The sequence below is a fragment of the Salvia miltiorrhiza genome, chromosome 6, assembly GCF_028751815.1.
Source record: "Salvia miltiorrhiza cultivar Shanhuang (shh) chromosome 6, IMPLAD_Smil_shh, whole genome shotgun sequence".
Classification (NCBI taxonomy): domain Eukaryota; kingdom Viridiplantae; phylum Streptophyta; class Magnoliopsida; order Lamiales; family Lamiaceae; genus Salvia; species Salvia miltiorrhiza.
The window spans coordinates 24466066-24484588 of NC_080392.1; the positions used below are offsets into that span (position 1 = coordinate 24466066).

An 18523-nucleotide genomic window follows, 5' to 3' on the forward strand; every position below is an offset into this window, starting at 1 on the left:
ACTTAGCTTAGTATAATGGAAAAAGCTATCCCACATAGAGGTATTAAAAATTCCGTATCATTACTTGACAAATAGTGTACCTACAAACACACAAATTCTAGCTGCCTCGCTAATGACAATATTACCCTAAGATGTCCACGTGATTGCTTCACCATCAACTCCTTTTGGCATCAACTCACAATTCGATCCCCTAATTATTTGTTTATATCCACCAACTTTAATTATGTAGCAATTCAATTCCACCATCTATTTAATCTATATATATGAACATCATGATCACGGTAAGTCGAAAATATCAAGTATTGTCTAATATATAAATGTAATATGAAATTGATGGGATGAATTTTTACATACTATCTCTATCTCATAAAAGTGTGTACATTTCATTATTTTCATTCGTCTGAAAAAAAGAGTATGCAATTTCTATTTTTGGGCACAATCTCTTATCTTTTAATATCAATATCTTGTACAATAAATATCAATTATAAGCTCATTTCTCCACTCACAACATACTAATATTCTTAAATTATTTGAAGATTTTGATTCAAACTATTAAGTGAATAATAACCTAAGATCACCTAAAAATCTAGTTGTACACACTAGATTTGTAGTATTTTCAAGTTTAAACTAAAAAGTCACCCAAAAATCAAAATTTAGATTATAATTTAAAAACAACCCACCCTCCTTTGCTAGGGGAATCAATTTGCTATGTTTATGTTATCCAATTCGACAATATAATGTGCATAGGGTGATGATAGGCAGGCAATCTACAGCAATTCCGGGAGGGGGATAATCTGTATTATTTGGTAAATTAATGGAAACTACAATCCATCGATTAATAGAGGGGGACCTCTGCATAGAAATTCCACTTTTTGTTGCAACAAATAATACAAATGTTGAATAATTTTTCAAAAAACAAAGCCAAAAGCAAAATGTCCCCATTCTCCAGTTCGAAAGAATTTGTAATAAGTAAAATTCAAATAATTCAAACCAGGGGGCTTAGCCCACTGGCCACCGGGTCCTCACTTAAGTGAAGTGACCCGGGTTCGATCCCTCTTGGGAGCGAATTGGAGATTGGAGATATAAGGTGGATTTGGTGAATGGAGAGATAAGGTGGTTCTTGAAGTGGATGGAGAACTAATTACTAACATCTAACATGACTTTGACCGATCAAAAAAAAAAAAAAAATTCAAATAATTCAAACCGAGTCTCCGACTCTATTTCATATTTTATTATTTTTATTTACTTAATGGTTTTGATTTACTCGATTTCGCCGGCAGCCTATCATTGTCCCTGACCGACAAAAACTAAGGCCAGACAAAAGAGCCGGAGCTGGAAAATGATTACGTGGATCCGCAGTGGGCCCATGTGTCCCCTGCAACGAAGGCAAGATGGCGTCACGTGGTCCCACGGTGCCACCCCTGGGCGTTACATTTCCTACGACACATACGTTACAAATGTCCAAAAACAGCAATGCCCATCCAAACAAAAGACGAAAAAAGGATATAAAGTCCGGCTTCCACGTGTGCGATCCTACGTGGCTTGTGGGCCCTCCTACCTCTGCGCAAAACTCCCGCATGATGTCCTTGCTATATAAACCCACCCCTCCTCGCCCTTCTCAAAGATCACACACAACAACTTCATTTTTCAATCAAAATTAACATATATCCATTTCTTCTCCTCCAATTCTCGAGTTTGATTTGTGTTTGACCATGGCTGTTGACTCCTCTCCCCCGCCGGTCAACGAGAAATTCGTTAAGACTCTCAATTTCATCGAGGAGATGACCAAGACCACCGATCTCGTGCAAGAGAAGGTGCTCGCCGAGATACTCGCCCAAAACGCCCGCACTGAATACCTCGAGCGCTTCAATCTCGGCGGCGCCACCGACCGCCACGCCTTCAAGTCCAAGGTTCCGGTCGTCACGTACGAGGATCTTCAGCCGGAGATCCAACGCATCGCCAATGGCGACCGCTCCCCTATCCTTTGCTCTTATCCCATCTCTGAGTTTCTTACTAGGTAAAAATATTCCGACAAAGCCGTGATTGGATATTTTTGCTTTAATTTCCTAAAAAAAACGCATGCGTACATGGTTATAAACTCATATTGCACCGCAAGTGACTATATATACGGATATGGTTGGTATAATTTATCCGTAATTTTCGTATATGGGATGATTTGATGGCATTTTTGCTGATTTTACGTGATCCTAATCTATGCAATTTAGGAGATAAAACGATTTATTTCTACCTAGATAAAACAAAATTAATTACTAATAAACGTTACATAATAAAATCTCTCCTTTTTCTTTAAATGAAATGAACAAATAAATTTAACGACGGCGTTTTATGTAGTTCCGGTACATCAGCCGGTGAGAGGAAGCTGATGCCGACGATCCGGGAAGAGATGGACCGGCGACAGATGTTGTACAGCCTTCTCATGCCGGTGATGAATTTGTGAGAAATCCTAATCTATCTTTTACTATTGTCAAGTTAATATCAATCTGGAAAAGGCGTAATTGTTTCCTCAAAAAGACCAGGCAAAAATAATTTTCAAGCCCTATTATACATAGCCTTTTCAAGTAAACATGAGCTTTTTTGTCTGTTGGCAGATATGTCCCCGGCCTCGACAAAGGGAAAGGGCTCTACTTCCTATTCATCAAGGCCGAGACCAAGACCCCCGGCGGTCTGGTCGCCCGCCCGGTTCTCACGAGCTACTACAAGAGTGAGCAATTCAAGAACCGGCCGGTCGACCCCTACAACGTTTACACCAGCCCGGACGAGGCCATCCTCTGCGTCGATTCATTCCAAAGCATGTACACTCAGATGCTCTGCGGCCTCCTCATGCGTGAGGAGGTCCTCCGTGTCGGGGCGGTTTTCGCCTCCGGTCTGCTCCGGGCCATCAAGTTCCTCACTCTCAATTGGAGACCGCTCGCCCACGACATCGCCACCGGTTCACTAAACCCTAAGATAACCGACCCGGCCATTCAGGAGCGCATGGCTAAGATTCTGAAACCTAATCCAGAACTCGCCCAGTTTATTGTGGGAGAGTGCGAGGGTGAGAACTGGGAGAGGATCATCCCCAGAATCTGGCCCAGCACCAAGTATCTTGACGTGATCGTGACTGGTGCTATGGCACAGTACATCCCACTCCTCGATTTCTACAGCGGCGGCCTCCCGCAGGCATGCACGATGTATGCCTCCTCGGAGTGCTACTTTGGTCTCAACCTGAAGCCTATGACGAAGCCGTCGGAGGTGTCGTACACCATCATGCCCAACATGGGATACTTTGAGTTCATCCCCCACGACGACCAAGCCCCACCCACGACCAGGTTATTTTTCTTAATTTTTATATTAAGATTGTGTTTTATGGAGTCTTATATAAGTTGATTATAATTTATGGTCTGAACTTTCAGTTTTGAGTTTTAATATTGAGGTTATCAAGTTTGAATTTTTTTTTTTTTTTTTTTTTGATAAAATCAAGTTTGAATTCAAATTCATGAAAAGTTTAGACAATAAATTGTAATTAATTATTTTTTTTATATTATAAATTGTAATTTATTGTTATTTATAAATATAAAAATCTATTTAAATTCCAGGTCCGTCTCTGGTGTGCCGCCGCGGCCGCTGGTGGAGCTGGCGGATGTGGAGGTCGGGAAGGAGTACGAACTGGTGGTGACCACCTACTCCGGGCTGTGCCGCTACCGCGTGGGAGACGTCCTCCGCGTCACGGGCTACCACAACGCGGCGCCGCAGTTCAAGTTTGTGCGGCGGAAGAACGTGCTCCTCAGCATCGACGCCGACAAGACGGACGAGCTGGAGCTCCAGAGGGCGGTGGAAAGCGCCGCGGCGCTTCTGAGGGAGCACGGCGCGGCGGTTGTGGAGTTCACGAGCTACGCGGACACGAGCTCGATCCCCGGGCACTACGTAATCTACTGGGAGCTGTCCGTTAAGGGCAAGGCGCCAGGCGGCGAGGTTATGGCGGAGTGCTGCCTGGCGATGGAAGAGTCGATGAACACGGTGTACCGGCAGTGCCGGGTGGCGGATAACTCGGTGGGGCCGCTCGAGATTAGGGTTGTGAGTAGCGGCACGTTTGAGGAGTTGATGGATTATGCAATCTCGAGGGGCGCGTCGATCAACCAGTACAAGGCTCCGAGGTGCGTGAGCTACACGCCCATCGTGGAGCTGCTCGATGCGAGGGTGCTGTCGGCACATTTCAGCCCCAAGGCGCCACGCTGGACGCCGGAGCGGCGGGTTTGATGGTGGTGCCGATTTTAAGCTCTAGTGTTTGGAATAAAGGTTAAGCTTATTGTTTCTGTTTGATTTGGATTGTGAATCTGTGATCTATGTTTTATCTTTTCTTTTGTAATTGCAAATTTTGTGCTTAGATTCAAATAAATCTATATGTGAATTGTGAAAGATATGCTGAAAGCTTTGTCAAAAGTTGGAGAAAGAAGGGTGTTGATTTTGGGTAATGTTAGTGTTGTTGAGCACTTCCAAGATTCACTCGTGAACTGAATAATCCAAAGCTATGAAGTTTAGGATCTTTTTTCATATTCATGCATCGACCAAATTTATAATTCATTTCGATCTCATTTTCATAACTTAATAAATAAGTGCATAATTAAAATTCTAAATTTAAAAATTTCATTCAATTTTTTTTCGACGAGTTAAGCTTTCTCATTGTTCGAGATGTTGATTCAAGGAATAAAAGCACTACAAAAAAACATACTATTACCGACGGCATTTTGCCGTCGGTAATCGGACACGGCCGCCGGTGAAAACTCTATCGACGGCGCCGCCGGCGGCAATTAACGACGGCGATGCCGCCTCCATCTCTCGTCGGAGAACGGCGGAGCTGTGTTGGAGATTTAGCGACGATAACCGCCGTCGGTAATTAGCGACGACGTTGTTACCGTCGGTAAAATTCGTCGGACGGTGGCCGAGAAGTCGTCGGAAACCAACGTGGCTACCGACGGCAATCAGCGACGGCACTGTTGCCGTCGGTAATATTTATTTATTTATTTATTTATTCTATTTATTTATTTATTGTATTTCTATAATTTTTTTCCGTATTTATACTGTATTGCATAAGTTAGCCGAACTTTCGAGTCAGTCACCCAACTTCCCAGTGGGTCACCCATCTTGCTTGTGCTCTGTGTCAAGCACGCTTAACTTTGAAATTCTTTTCGAGTGGTCATCAGTACAGAACACTCGTATTATTGATATATCTACACCTATTAATTCATTTAAATGCTATATATCCACTCATATATTTATAATCTTAGAATATGTGGAGATAATACCTGAAAGATGTTGTTAATTACTGATCGAGTTCGTTTCCGTCCTTATTTTTATCGTCGGTAAAATATTTAATTATTAATTATATATATATATATATTAAACATTAATACACCAAAAGTGTTTTAATTTGGTTATTGTAATGTAATTTGAATTTATTTGTTTACATTAAATGCAATCATCATCATCATTGCCATCCAAATTAATACGCTTGATTCTTGCACTTCTTACACGGGCACCTAATGTTACCTTCTCCATCTGTGTACGCCGTTTGATTTCTCGCGAACTCAAGGAAAGTCTCAAGTCCCGTTTCAAATGCAGTACGATCATTGTATCTCGCGTACATCCACATACGATTATCACTCATTCTTGCAAATTCTAATTGAAAAAAACAAATAAAATAAATTACTTGAAATCTAACAAAATTTCGACAGCATAACCCTACTATTCTAACTACCAAGTGCTCGACTCTACCAGCAGCTATAGTGACCATAGTGGTCCTAATTTACTAAGCCTATACTAGGTCTACCGGACCCCCAATGTCGAAGCAATAATACAATACAAATAAAAGCAATAAAAAACAGCGTAATTAAATTAAACACAATCATTTGTTGGGAGAAGATCCTTAAGAAATAATCAATTTCTATCCCAAAGGGAGAAGATCCTTAAGAAATTGATTAAATCTATCCCACAATATATAATAACATAACATTTCATAAACACATAGCACATAACATTTAATTTAACAAAATTATCCAACATATATAAATTATTCTAACAAACAACTTAAACTAATTGATTAAACTAATTACACATTTCATTATATATAAACTAACAACTTAAACTAATTGAGTAAAATTAATCATGCTTAATATTTAATAAATTACACTAATAATTTAAAATTATTCATGCTTCATAATTTATTATAAACTAACAAACTTAATCATTAATTCTTCATAATTAATTAACTAGATCTAACAAATAAATATATTTAATTAACATAAATACATAAATAAATTCATAAATAATTAAATAAATAAATAAGAGAAACAAAAAGCGTACGGTGGTGGTTTCCGGCGGGGTGTCGTGAAGAAGACGGCGTAACGGGGTCGTCGAACTACGACGAAAATTAGTGAAAATTAAATCAATATATAATACGATTAAGGAATCCTGCTCTCTCCTTAATCCGGGGTCCTACGTGGCCTATCTAAGAATTCAGGATTTAAAATCCCTGCAATTCTAGAGCCTCTACCTCAATTCTCTATCGCTGACGTGGCAATATAATTCCACATAAACTATTTTATTTTTATTTTACATTTAATATTTAAATTATACTTATTCAAGAAACATTTTACTATCACATCTCACTCTCCACGTTCAAATGGGGAATTCGTCTCTGACTTTTAAACCACAATCTCAAGCTCCATCGCCGCCGTGTCTGAGACTCCAACGAAAGTTGCCGCCGGCGAGCCACGGCCATAGCTTCTGTCTTGACCCCGATCTCCATCTCTCAGCCCCTAAACTCCATCCTCTCACCCAAAGAAACCCAAGCTCCCCAAATCCACACCGCCTCTTCGCGATTTCCGGCAACCACGGCAGCTACCCTATCGCCGCCGCCCCTGAACTCTGGTGAAAGATGCCGCCGGCGAGCCAACCAGAAATCGATCTGCCATCTCCCTTCCCCCACATGGTAAGTATTCAATGCTTGACTATTTTAAATATAGAATGATTATTATTTTAGAAAGAATAAATTTTGGAAAGAATTTTACCAATGGAAACTTATAACCTAGATTTTTAGCTATAAATTACACGAATCTTTATACAGCCAATGCAAGGTATTGCTGCGTTTTTTCATATTTGTTCATTGCTTCAGTTTTCTTTGTTGTTAAATAATTTTGTTTATAATTTCTCTGTGTATTTCTCCATATTGCAGCACCACAAATCGAATATTTTTTGCTTCCTTTCGGCTACAATTGCAAGTGAGTGATCTTCTTGAATCTCGACTCAATTGTCTGACTCTCTGTTGCTACTGTCAATTTGAGAAGTCTGTTTATCGATCTCATATGACTAATGCCCCAGAATTTATGCTGGTTCACTCTGTTAATTACGAAATTGATGATTTATGCTTTATTGGCTAGCAGCGCCTTGCATTTCTCGAACTATGCATTTTTTATTTTGGAATTGCTATGAGGATTTTGTAATATTACTTTGAGATGATGGTGAAAGGCTACTTGCTATTGTTAAGTATAATGGTGATTCATATTCTGATTGATGATGAGATCCCACACACGGTACTACTTTTTGAAGCATTTCGGTGCATCAGTGAAGTCTCATAATATTTATTGGGATCTGATAATTGCTTAAGGGGTTTTGGATTAAAATTCTAGAAGTGGTTTGGTATTTGATACAGCATGGTTTGAAAAATCTAATTTAAATGATTTTGAAGCTTGGTGAAAATTTTGAGTACTTTGAAAGTTTTTTACTTCCTGCAGCTTACATGCGCGCATTTGTTGATTGAGTTTCTGTTCTGAACTAGGTTCCTTCTCCCCATATCGTCGATCCTGCTGAAAAGTACATATCTTTGATAATTCCAGCATACAACGAAGAGCACAAACTTCCAGGGGCTCTCGATGAAACCTTGAAGTAATCTAAATTATATAATCTAATCATTTGCTTTTCTGAATTTGTATACATTGATGATATGATCTGGATGTTTATTTATTTGAATCAAACTTCCACATTTTTATTTCACTAAGTGATAGTATTATGATAGTAAAGGTTTAATACCCTCGCTCATTTTGGGATTATGAAGGCATTGTTCGAATTGTTTGATTTAAAGCAGTTATTCTTTTCTATTATATTGTGTAAAAATAAATAAGCTCATTGTTTAGACAGAATAAATGAGTGGAATAAATATTGAGGTTCTACTTCCACCAATAGTTCTTCATTTTTATTTTTATTTTGACATGAGTGCAATGTTTTTATTTTGCCAAATATTTTTTTTTTTGCTATATTATTCCATCATTTAATATGTGCAGTATATATATATATCTATATATATATATATATTTAAGTTCGCGGGTGGCGGGTATCCGACGAATAGTGGATTAGCGGATACCTAACGGGTGGCGGGTATCTGCGAGTGACGGGTGTGGGTGGCAGAGTGTATCCGTCGCGGGTCACGGGTCGAGTGACGGGTGTAGGTGGCAGAGAGTACCTGTCGTGGGTCACGGGTCTGGTGGCGGATATGCAGCGGATATCCAACAGATGGCGGGTATCTGCGGGTGACAAGTATGGGTGGTAGAGAGTACCCATCGCGGGTCACGGGTCAGGTGACGGATACAACCTTCGCTCGCGGGTACGGGCATGGATAGCCAGTATCCGTGCCTGTCGTGCTCGATTACCATCCCAAAAGGAGACAAGTATGGGTGGTAGAGAGTACCCATCGCGGGTACGGGCATGTTTTTCAAGTTCATTTGACATTTTTTTGAATATATGTTTTACTAAGTTATATTAGGGTGAATGAAAGTCCTCTTTAATATACTTTTTCATTTTAATTTGACATGTTACGTAGACCTATGTCATGTTAATACTTATTTTATTGAATAATATACATCAATTATAAATATATTATTTGTGTTAATTTTTACATTTTTTTTATAAATTATAACATCAATTAATACCCGTCGAAATTCGACGGGTTACACACTAGTAATTATATATATAATTAAAATGAGAGAGAGAGAGAAATACCTGGGCACGGCGGCGGTGGGTGGCGAACGGAACAGCAGTAGCGCGGGGGGGGGGGGGGGGGGGGGGAGGGGAAAGGGTGTGTGTGCTGTGCGGCGCAAAGTGGGAAAAAAACGTCTTTGTCCGCCCTAATTTTATAAGATTACCGACGGCAGTTACTGTCGCTAATTAGCTACGGTAAAATGTCGTCGGTATTCTTATAAAATTAAATACATAATGTCAATAATATAATTACCGACAGCGGTTTTATCGTTGGTAATTGGTCGGTGACTGAGAAAAGGCGGGTCGCCTGAATTGCCGTCGCCGTGCCATCGGTAATTACCGACGGCCTCACCGCCGTCGCTATTTCCGGTCGCTAAATCGCGGTTTTTTGTAGTGAAGGTTGACGGTCTCGTGATCAAGAAGAATATTAAGGCTGATGAGGAATGAATTACGTAATTATTCTGATGGATCCTAGTAGTATCCCACGATGGACGACCCTTCTAAGATGATGTCCGAATGACAGCGATGTTGAAAATCACCCGTGCCGTGGTCCACCGCTGGAGGAAACGACAAACTCCCGACATTTATTGATATATCCCGCAGTCTACGTATCTACTATCATTACCCAATACATAATGAGGGCGTGCGAGTGTGGACAAAAGATAAAAATACCCCTCCATTATACTTTATAACTAGTAGCTCTTTTCGTATTTGCAATTTACGCACATTTGAGAGAACACTCGCAATATTTCTGTTGCTTCTTTATTCAAATATTTTCCCCAAATTATTATTATCTGATGATTAAATACATTGATAGTCATGTGATCTTTATTTACATTTTCTGAGTTTATCAAATATATCATGCCGAAGTAGTTGACAACAATTCATTTTACCGAAACAGTTTTCAACAATTTCCGTAAAATTGAGTGTCACAATTCTCGACCTCATAAACTAGTAGTATTAAATTCAACAAATTTGTTAACTTTTTGTCGATTCTTTGATTTGATGTAATTAGGGAAATCACATGCAGTCACGGCACATTGGTGTAAATGGATTTGAAAACGTAAACGAAATGGGTTAGACATTACGAACTGTATCAAATGAAACTGAAAACTGTGTAAACTTCTAATCTGAACAAGTATGACGACAAGTTTACAATATTATACAAGATTAAATTAGTAGATTTGAAAACTAAGACGAATAGGCCAGACATAATGAACTGTTTAAAAATCGACTAATTAAAAAACTTCCGTCAAAAAAGAAGAAAGAAATCGAGATTAATTATGTAAATTTTGGAATTACATTATTATAACAACAAATATCTAAAAGCCTAGCTATAACGAAGCGACAACTCACAGAGTCAAGTTCCATTATGGTTTGGAAATATGGACCGGTCAAATGTTTTAAGACAAGAGTATATATAATAAGTTGGTGAAATATTTACTATTATACAAACTACATTTATTATATAAAATAAATTTACTATGAATTCACTATGAAATATTATGAATTTGCTATAAAAATATTAAAACTATAAAATAATTTTCGTCGTCTATGTGATTTGAACTTTGTACTACAAATTCATTCATCAAAATTATGAATTCGTTGTAGATATTCACAATCTAAGGGTTATAAATATGATCTTCACTATATACAATATATACATATGAATTCATTTGAACCACTCCCATGAGTGGTGATTTTGGTAATTGTTCTACTCCCTCCGTCCTGTAAAAATAGTCCTAGCTAGGAGAGAGTGTCCGGATTTTAATAAAAGTGGTTAAGTATATTATGAGTGGAGTTATTGTTAACAATAATAATTAATTATATTGTGGGGTATAGTGTTCATAAATAGGGCTCTCTCATATTAAGAGTCCGACTTGTGGACGAAAAAAGCATGACCTCTCTCCAAAAACTCTCTACGCGAAACCCTAACCCTAGTTCCTGATTCGCCGCCGTTCTTTCTCTGCCGGCGATGTCTGCCTCACCAAGTCCGGCCGATAAGGGGGGGCTTAACCTCCCGCAGGTGTCTAATAATTTTCAATCCTCGTCAGTTGCTACTGCTAGCGCTTCGCTACGTAAAGAAAACGCCATCATCTCTCCGAACTCGCCTTCGGAAACTACTGCGGCCGCTGTCACGATTGCTACTGCGCCTAAAGATTCCTATGCAAGGGTCACGGCTCCTCAACGTATCAAAAAACCAGATCTTCCCGCGCATAAATTTCAGGCCCTCCGCCCGATCACTCATGGTGATAGCGGAATTCTCAGGGTCCCACGTGACCTGCAACTCTTCCAAGCAAACAAGTTTCAGCATGCACTGATTGGTAGATTATTGCTGAATAAAGGAGAGAAACCGCGAACTACGCGTGATCTCAAAGCTGAACTTCAATCTCTTTGGGCGATTAAAGCTCCTTGGTTTTTAATGCCTATGGGAAAAGGCTATTATACGTTAAAATTCACCACTCCAGAGGACAAAGCCACAGCGAAAGCTCATGTCATATGGGATTTGGCGGCTGGCTCCATACGACTGCGTGACTGGGTTCGTTACTTTAACCCTTATAAGGAATCGTCCTTTCTTGCCCAGGTTTGGGTGAGAATTTATTATCTCCCGGTGGAATTTTGGCATCCGGAAGTTCTTACAGGGATTGGTCATTGGCTTGGGCAACCGCTGAAAATCGATGGCAACTCGTTGAATGATGAGGTTGCCCACTTTGCGCGTATTCTGGTGGAAATTGACTTGGCTAAGACGTTACCGGAGAATTTCATTATCGATGGGGGTGACTATTCTTTTAAGATTGAATTCTGTTATGAATATCTTCCTCTCTTTTGCACTAGGTGCAAAATTACCGGACATTCGGCGGATAAGTGCCGTAAGGGAAGAAAGGAAAAACAGCAGATCGAGGAGGTGCCAGTCAATAAAGAGCCGGAATGGCAGCCAATCAAACATGGGGCGAAGAACGTAGAAGCGGCGAAACAAAATTCTGATGATGAAGGTGCTAAACACAATGAACTCTCTGGTCATGATTTGCTGGGTTTAGTTACTAAAAAAGGGAGTCATCAAACTGATAACCGTTTTGAGGTCCTGGAGAATTTGGAGATGCAGGAAAACATAATTACGGAACAGGTGACTGGATCATCATCTAGCAATTTTGGGAAGAGATTGGATAATATTCAGGATAGAATAAGCTCGCCGGAGCAAACCTCGCAGAGGTTGGAGGATGCTGGTAAGTCTAATGAGTGCATGGGCGTTCGTGTCTCTTTAGACAACATTGAAAAGGAAAAACTGACGTTGGAGTTGGATGGAGCCAGAAATCCGAGCCAGCAAGCTCCTAACAAACAGCTGACGGAGGAACGGGCGACACCTTCTTTGAATCAAAAAGATGAGACACAGCAGGTGCTCTCGGTTACTGATAAAAAGCTCATTGCTCTGGAGAATGACCAGAAAGTGCAGAAGCCGAAACAGCAGATAACTAAGGAACAAGCGGTGTCAATGCATGTGACTCAGGAACTTTCCGAGCCGAAACGGGGTCGAGGAAGGCCTACCAAACAAGATCAAGCCGCACGCAATCATAATAAAGCCTTGTTACAGCAGCAAGAAAATATCAAAAGCAGGCTTCGAAAGGCGGTAGAGTCGGGGCATAAACCGAGAGACTATATCATAGATTATAGCAATACGGATAACTTTTGTACAATGGATAATATTGCTACTAAGAAGTGGGCTGATGAAGTGGAGCTGGGGGACGCCCAGCCCAGGAATACTCTCTAATTCCATGAATATGCTGGTTTGGAATGTCCGTGGTCTAACGGACGAATCCAAACGGCTTCTTAAGGAGCATTGTAACTCTTTTTCGCCTATTATTGTGGGTTTGATTGAACCGAAGGTCAGATTTCATAAGGTGAGACAGAGTTTTTGGCGTTCTATTAACATGACTCCTCGTCACCAGAACTCCAGGGCTACTCGTCGTTCAAACATTTGGTTTTTAGCTCATCCTTCTGTTGTTACGAGCATTATTCACCCCTCGGAACAAGTTATTATCGCAGAGTGCATCTGGCAAACCTCTCATTTTCGTGTAGCCGTTATTCATGGTGCCAATGATCAGGTGACTCGCCGGCAGTTGTGGGCGGAGCTGCTTTCTTTTACTAATGGGAACACTGTGTTCATTGCGGATTTTAATGCAATCAAGGGAGCTCATGAGAGATTGAGCACGGCAGTGCCTTCGAGGAGTGCTTGCAAGGAGTTCTGTGATTTTATTGACGCTACTAATTTCATTGAAAACCCCACGTCTGGTCTACACTTTACTTGGTCTGGTCGACGTCTTCTCCCTAGACATGTGGAATCTAGGCTTGATCGAGCTATTTTTTCTACAAGCTTTGCAGAGAATTGGCCGGACATTGTCACTCATGCTTTGCCTCGCGTGACTTCAGATCATTCCCCTTTGATTTTGAAGTGCAGCTCGAATAATGCTATTGCTCGAAGACCTTTCAAATTCCTAAACATGTGGGTGTCCCATCCGAGTTTTCTTGATATGGTGAACGATTCCTGGTCTGCCAGCGTTGATTCTCGATGCCCTATCTTTAGAGTTATGTTTAAACTCCGTAGGCTTCATGGTGACATTCGAATATGGAATCGGACGACCTTTGGTAATGTTGACACGCAAATCCAGGAGGGACAGAGAACTCTGATGGATGTGCAGCAAAGGATTTCTGATTTGGGTTACACTGATGCTCTTTTTGACGAGGAAATTGCGGCACAAGCTGGTCTTAATACCACTTTGACGAGAAAAAACATGCTCCTTCAGCAAAAAAGTAGAGCCAATTGGTTACTTGATGGTGATATAAATTCTGCTTTTTTCCACCGTATGATTCGTTTTAGGAAACAGAATCAGCGAATTGCCCACTTGAGAATTAATGGTGTCATGACTTATGATTCGGATGTCATTCAACAGCATATAATTGATTTTTTCTCGAATCTTTTCAACCAAGAGGGTCAGGCCGATGGTGACCGAACCTTGTTGGAAGCAATTATTGATGATTGTGTCACTACGGAGCAGAACAATCATCTTATCTCTACGCCGAATGACGATGAGATTACTGCTGCAGTTTTGATTTCCGCGGTTAAGGCTTTCTTCCTGCATTCGTATTTGCCATCTGGATGCAACGCCAGTACGTTAATCCTTATTCCGAAGAAAGAGTCTGTTGATACGGTTGCTAATCTGCGCCCGATTATTCTTTCTAACTTCTTCTTTAAGATTATATCGAAGATTCTCGCCACTCGGCTTGGTTTGGTTGCGGCGGCCACTGTCTCGGGTAATCAATTCGGTTTCATTGGAGGTCGGTCATTTCATGATTGTATTATGCTCGGGTCCGAGGGATTTAATTGCATGAATCGCACTGGTCGTAAATCCAACATGGCCTGCAAGATTGACATCAGCAAGGCGTTTGACACTATGAGTTGGAATTTCATTACTCAGGTGCTACGTGTTAACGGTTATCATGAGAAGTTTATTAACTGGATATCCATTATCTTTCAGTCTGCCCGTATCTCCATCTATTATAATGGGCAGTTGAGTGGCTACTTCGCTTGCTCGAGAGGTGTACGACAAGGGGATCCTCTCTCGCCAACTCTTTTTGGCATTGCGGAGGACGTGCTCAGCCATCTTTTTATAAATTGTGTCAATTCACGCCACCTTGTTCCCATGGATTTCAGCCGTGGTGCGCACTTTCCCACTCATCTGTTTTATGCAGATGACATTCTGATTTTCTGCAAAGCTTCGCTCAGGAATGCTCGTAAAATTAAGGAAATTTTGGACCTTTATGGTGAGATTTCTGGGCAGAATTGCAATACTTCTAAGTCCAATATTTTCTTTTCTAACGGCGTTGTCAACAACATGCGTATGGGTATTAGGCGTGAGCTTGGGTTTTCCATGGGCACGCTTCCGGTCCTTTACCTTGGTGTTCCGTTGTTCACTGGCCGTATTCGTGCCTCCTATCTTGCTGCTATACATGATAAAATTGTGAATAAGTTCTCTCGTTGGAAAGGTATTGATGCGTCTTCGACTTTTGGGCCTTTTGGCCCTATTTTCCCTTTATTTGTGTCGGTACAGGTCTGTCAGGGGGAAAAACGAAGTTGTGAAGGAAGGAAGGTCAGTAGAGCAGAAACAGAAGAAATACGGTCAGAATGGGCATTACCGAGCCTGGATTGCTAAGTCATGTTTACCAGCATGGAGCTTCGGCCAACAAGTACCTCTCCAATTCAACTTGGGGCATGGGAACCTGGAGCAACCCACCTGGTATAAGTCACACCAAAGAGAGCAATCCGTCTGATCGTTACCATGAGAAGCAGACAGCCAGAGCCATAAAAGGAAGGTCAATCTCGGAGATCTCGAAGAAACAAGTAGAAGGTGGAAGAAGAAACTGGAAGGATCGAAGGAATGGGAAAGGTTGACTAAGCTTGCAGCTGGACGCCATCTTCAATCAGGATCAATCAAAGATTGAACTAATTAAGGAAAGAAGATCCCAGCGAAGATTTGGAACCGGCGCAGCTAGGGTTAGGCCTCTACCATCCGGCAGTATAAAAGACTAATGTTGTGCAGCGTGAAGAAGTTCTTGGCACCTTGAAACTCTTGTTTTTACTTTTAGTATTCAATTAAGTTCGCCGTGTGTGGCATCCAAAACAATTTACATTTTCGTGCTTTTCCATTTCCCGTTGTGTTTCTACTTTTGAACAAGTTCGAAGGCTTGAAGCCTAGGTACTATTTAACTATTTCAGCATCTCTTTTCGTTCTTTGATGTGTTTAATCCCTTTTATATTTATGAATTGCATTATGTGTGAGTAATCCCCTTGGTGAGGTTTTAGGGGTGGAAATAACTGTTGTTGACATGTAAACATTCGTGAGGCACTTGTTCTTTCGGTTGAATCTCGTGGTTCCGGAAGGATCTGTTCGAAACCATAGACAGTAGGGGCCTAACGGGTGATCTCCGTTCGGTAAAACGCTGCCCATGTCAGGCAAAGGCCAGGGTATACCAAGGTACAACAATCGGTATGCCCAAGACCGAGTAGCTGAACAGCGTCAACAAAAGGCGTTGTAGATCCAGAAGGTGGGGAAAGGATTGATGGGATACACTGTCCTCCCTCAGTCTTGGGCTTCTCTAGAGACCATCCATCAACTGTGACGAGGCATAACGCCATGGTTATCAAACGAGGGAAGCAATCTCGGCGCCGTAGCATGTCTATGACTGGTCGGCTGACAAAGCCGGAAATAGTTGAGTCCAGGATGCATGTGTCACTAAAAGCGCGAAGTTGGGGACCTCGGGAGAGAAGGTTGGTGAGGGTCATACTTGGTGAGTAACGGGTATGGCTACCATCTAAGGAGGAGTGAAGCACTGCCTTGTGACCGGGGATTGTGTGACCTTCGGACCAAGTGACCACAATGAGAATCAACCATCCTATACGTGAAGTATAAACCCTTGAAACGCCCCAATGTCTTTGGGCCACGCCTTGGGCTTGTATGGATCGTAGACGGATCATCAGTGTGCCTATGACCGAAATGAATGTTAACAACAGTTATGACCTAACCGAATAATCTCACCCCTTTGTTATTATTGATCTTGCTTATTTCTTGTGCAGAGTATACAGATTGAGAATTGTGACACCTCAGTTTGTCGTAGGAGAACAAAGTGGTTCCTCACTCCCTGTGGGATTCGACCCTGTGCTTACCACTAAGACTAAGTTCTTATCGTGAGAAGTAGGAGCGTGTATTGTCCGTACTGGGCTTACACAGGTATTTTGTCCACACCGCACAACGGGTGTGTGTCAAAATTGGCGCCGTTGCCGGGAAGTGACGCGCAGCAATTTTGTTCTCTCCTCATTCCATCTTCCTCTATTGGTGTATGCGTGGAACTCGTAGAGCTGTAAGAGCATTGGTATTTGACCCCGATATTGATCGTACAGAGAGACGACTGCGCGCAGAAGCACGAATAGCGAGACGCGAAGCTATGGCAGAAGCCGAACAAGCAGATGCCATACCGGAGCAGACCCTCAGACAGTTGGCATACCCAACTAACCTCAACTTGAGGCCGAACGGAATCACCTTACCCGCAAATCCGTTCGCACCTCGTCGGTATGACATGAAGCCCTCATTGCTTCAAATCTTACCGAAGTTCAATGGATATCAAGGAGATGACCCTCATACTCATCTCCAAGATTTGAGATGACAATCATGCACCAATCAAATGATGAACAGCAAGAGTATGTCAAGTTGATACTCTTCCCTTTTACCCTGATGGACAATGCAAGAAGATGGCTGTATGACCTACCCGAGGGCAGTGTCACTACATGGGCACAACTGCAACAAGCCTTCTTGGAAGAATTCTTCCCAGCAGCACGAGTGGAGCGGATGCGATGGGATATCCGCAGCATAAGGCAAGATGGGCTAGAATCCTTCTACGAATACTGGACGAGATTCAAGAGAATGTTAAGCAATTGCCCCCATCACCAAATCTCTCCGAAAGACCAGGTGGAGAGCTTTGTAAAGGGCATGCGGAGGAACGATCGCAGTCTAGTCCTAGCAGCCTGTAATGGATCGTTGATGAGCAAAACCCCGTTGGAAGTCTTCCAACTGTTGGGCACCATGGCAGAAGAATCACGCGATGAAGGGCATGAAAGGAATCTGGAGAAACCAAGGAAAGCTGAAGAGAAGGAAGGGATGTCTAATCTGGAGAAAACTATGGAGAAGAGCATGAACGAACTCAAGGAACTTCTTTCGGGCTTGACTATACCAAAGAAGATTCGCCAGTGTGGCCTTTGCGATGCCACTGGACACCAATCTGAAAATTGTCCAAATTTTGGTGAAGATATTGTTGATGTCAATGCCATTGGAGGACATGATGGGAATCCACGGAAGTACGATCCTTATGCAAATACTTACAACCCTGGGTGGAGAGATCACCCCAACTTTCGGTGGAAGCAAGATGGTCAGCCCCAACAGCAGAACAATATGGGCGCACCAGTGCAACGTCCTCAGTATAATCAGAACCAGCATCAACAACAATACCAGTTAGGACCACCTCAACACCACAACCAGAATCAGCAACAACCTCCTTACCAACCCCCACATCGGAGAGCACCTTGGGAAGAAGCAATTGAAAGCATGGCTAAGGAGAGCGAGAAGTTTCGCAATGAAATTCGTGCCGGCATGAACCAAACTAACCAGCAAATTAGTCATTTGACTAAGGCAGTGGCCAAACTGGAGGAGAACGCTGGTAAACTCCCAGCAATGGGAATCAACCCCAGAGAGCATGCCCAAGTAGTGCTAACCGAGTTTCCTGAGGGGGAAGAAAAGGAGGAAGGATTATTAGCAGAAGGCTGAATTGCTTCGAGGAGGCTGGAATAAAAACGGGAAGGGTCCAACCAATGAACAAGCTGGAGGTGGCAACCCAACCGAAGCACCCTACTCGGGACGCTTGAAACAGAAGGCTAGAGAGAAGGAAGCAA

General features: G+C 41.8%; 1 protein-coding gene, 1 long non-coding RNA gene and 1 pseudogene across 2 annotated transcripts; all 3 read left to right on the forward strand.

Moving 5' to 3' along the window:
• The window catches only part of LOC130990671 (uncharacterized), a 130583-nt pseudogene that overhangs the window by 35703 nt on the left and 76357 nt on the right, over positions 1-18523 (forward strand).
• On the forward strand, positions 1202-4509 carry LOC130988933 (probable indole-3-acetic acid-amido synthetase GH3.1). The gene is made up of 4 exons (XM_057912926.1): positions 1202-2017; positions 2353-2454; positions 2610-3329; positions 3597-4509. Exons 1-4 carry the CDS (start codon positions 1713-1715, stop codon positions 4255-4257), a joined length of 1788 nt encoding a protein of 595 aa, XP_057768909.1. The 5' UTR covers positions 1202-1712; the 3' UTR covers positions 4258-4509.
• On the forward strand, positions 6614-8105 carry LOC130988934 (uncharacterized). Its single transcript, XR_009090275.1, has 3 exons — positions 6614-6988; positions 7232-7277; positions 7835-8105. It is a non-coding gene; the product is annotated as an uncharacterized LOC130988934 (long non-coding RNA).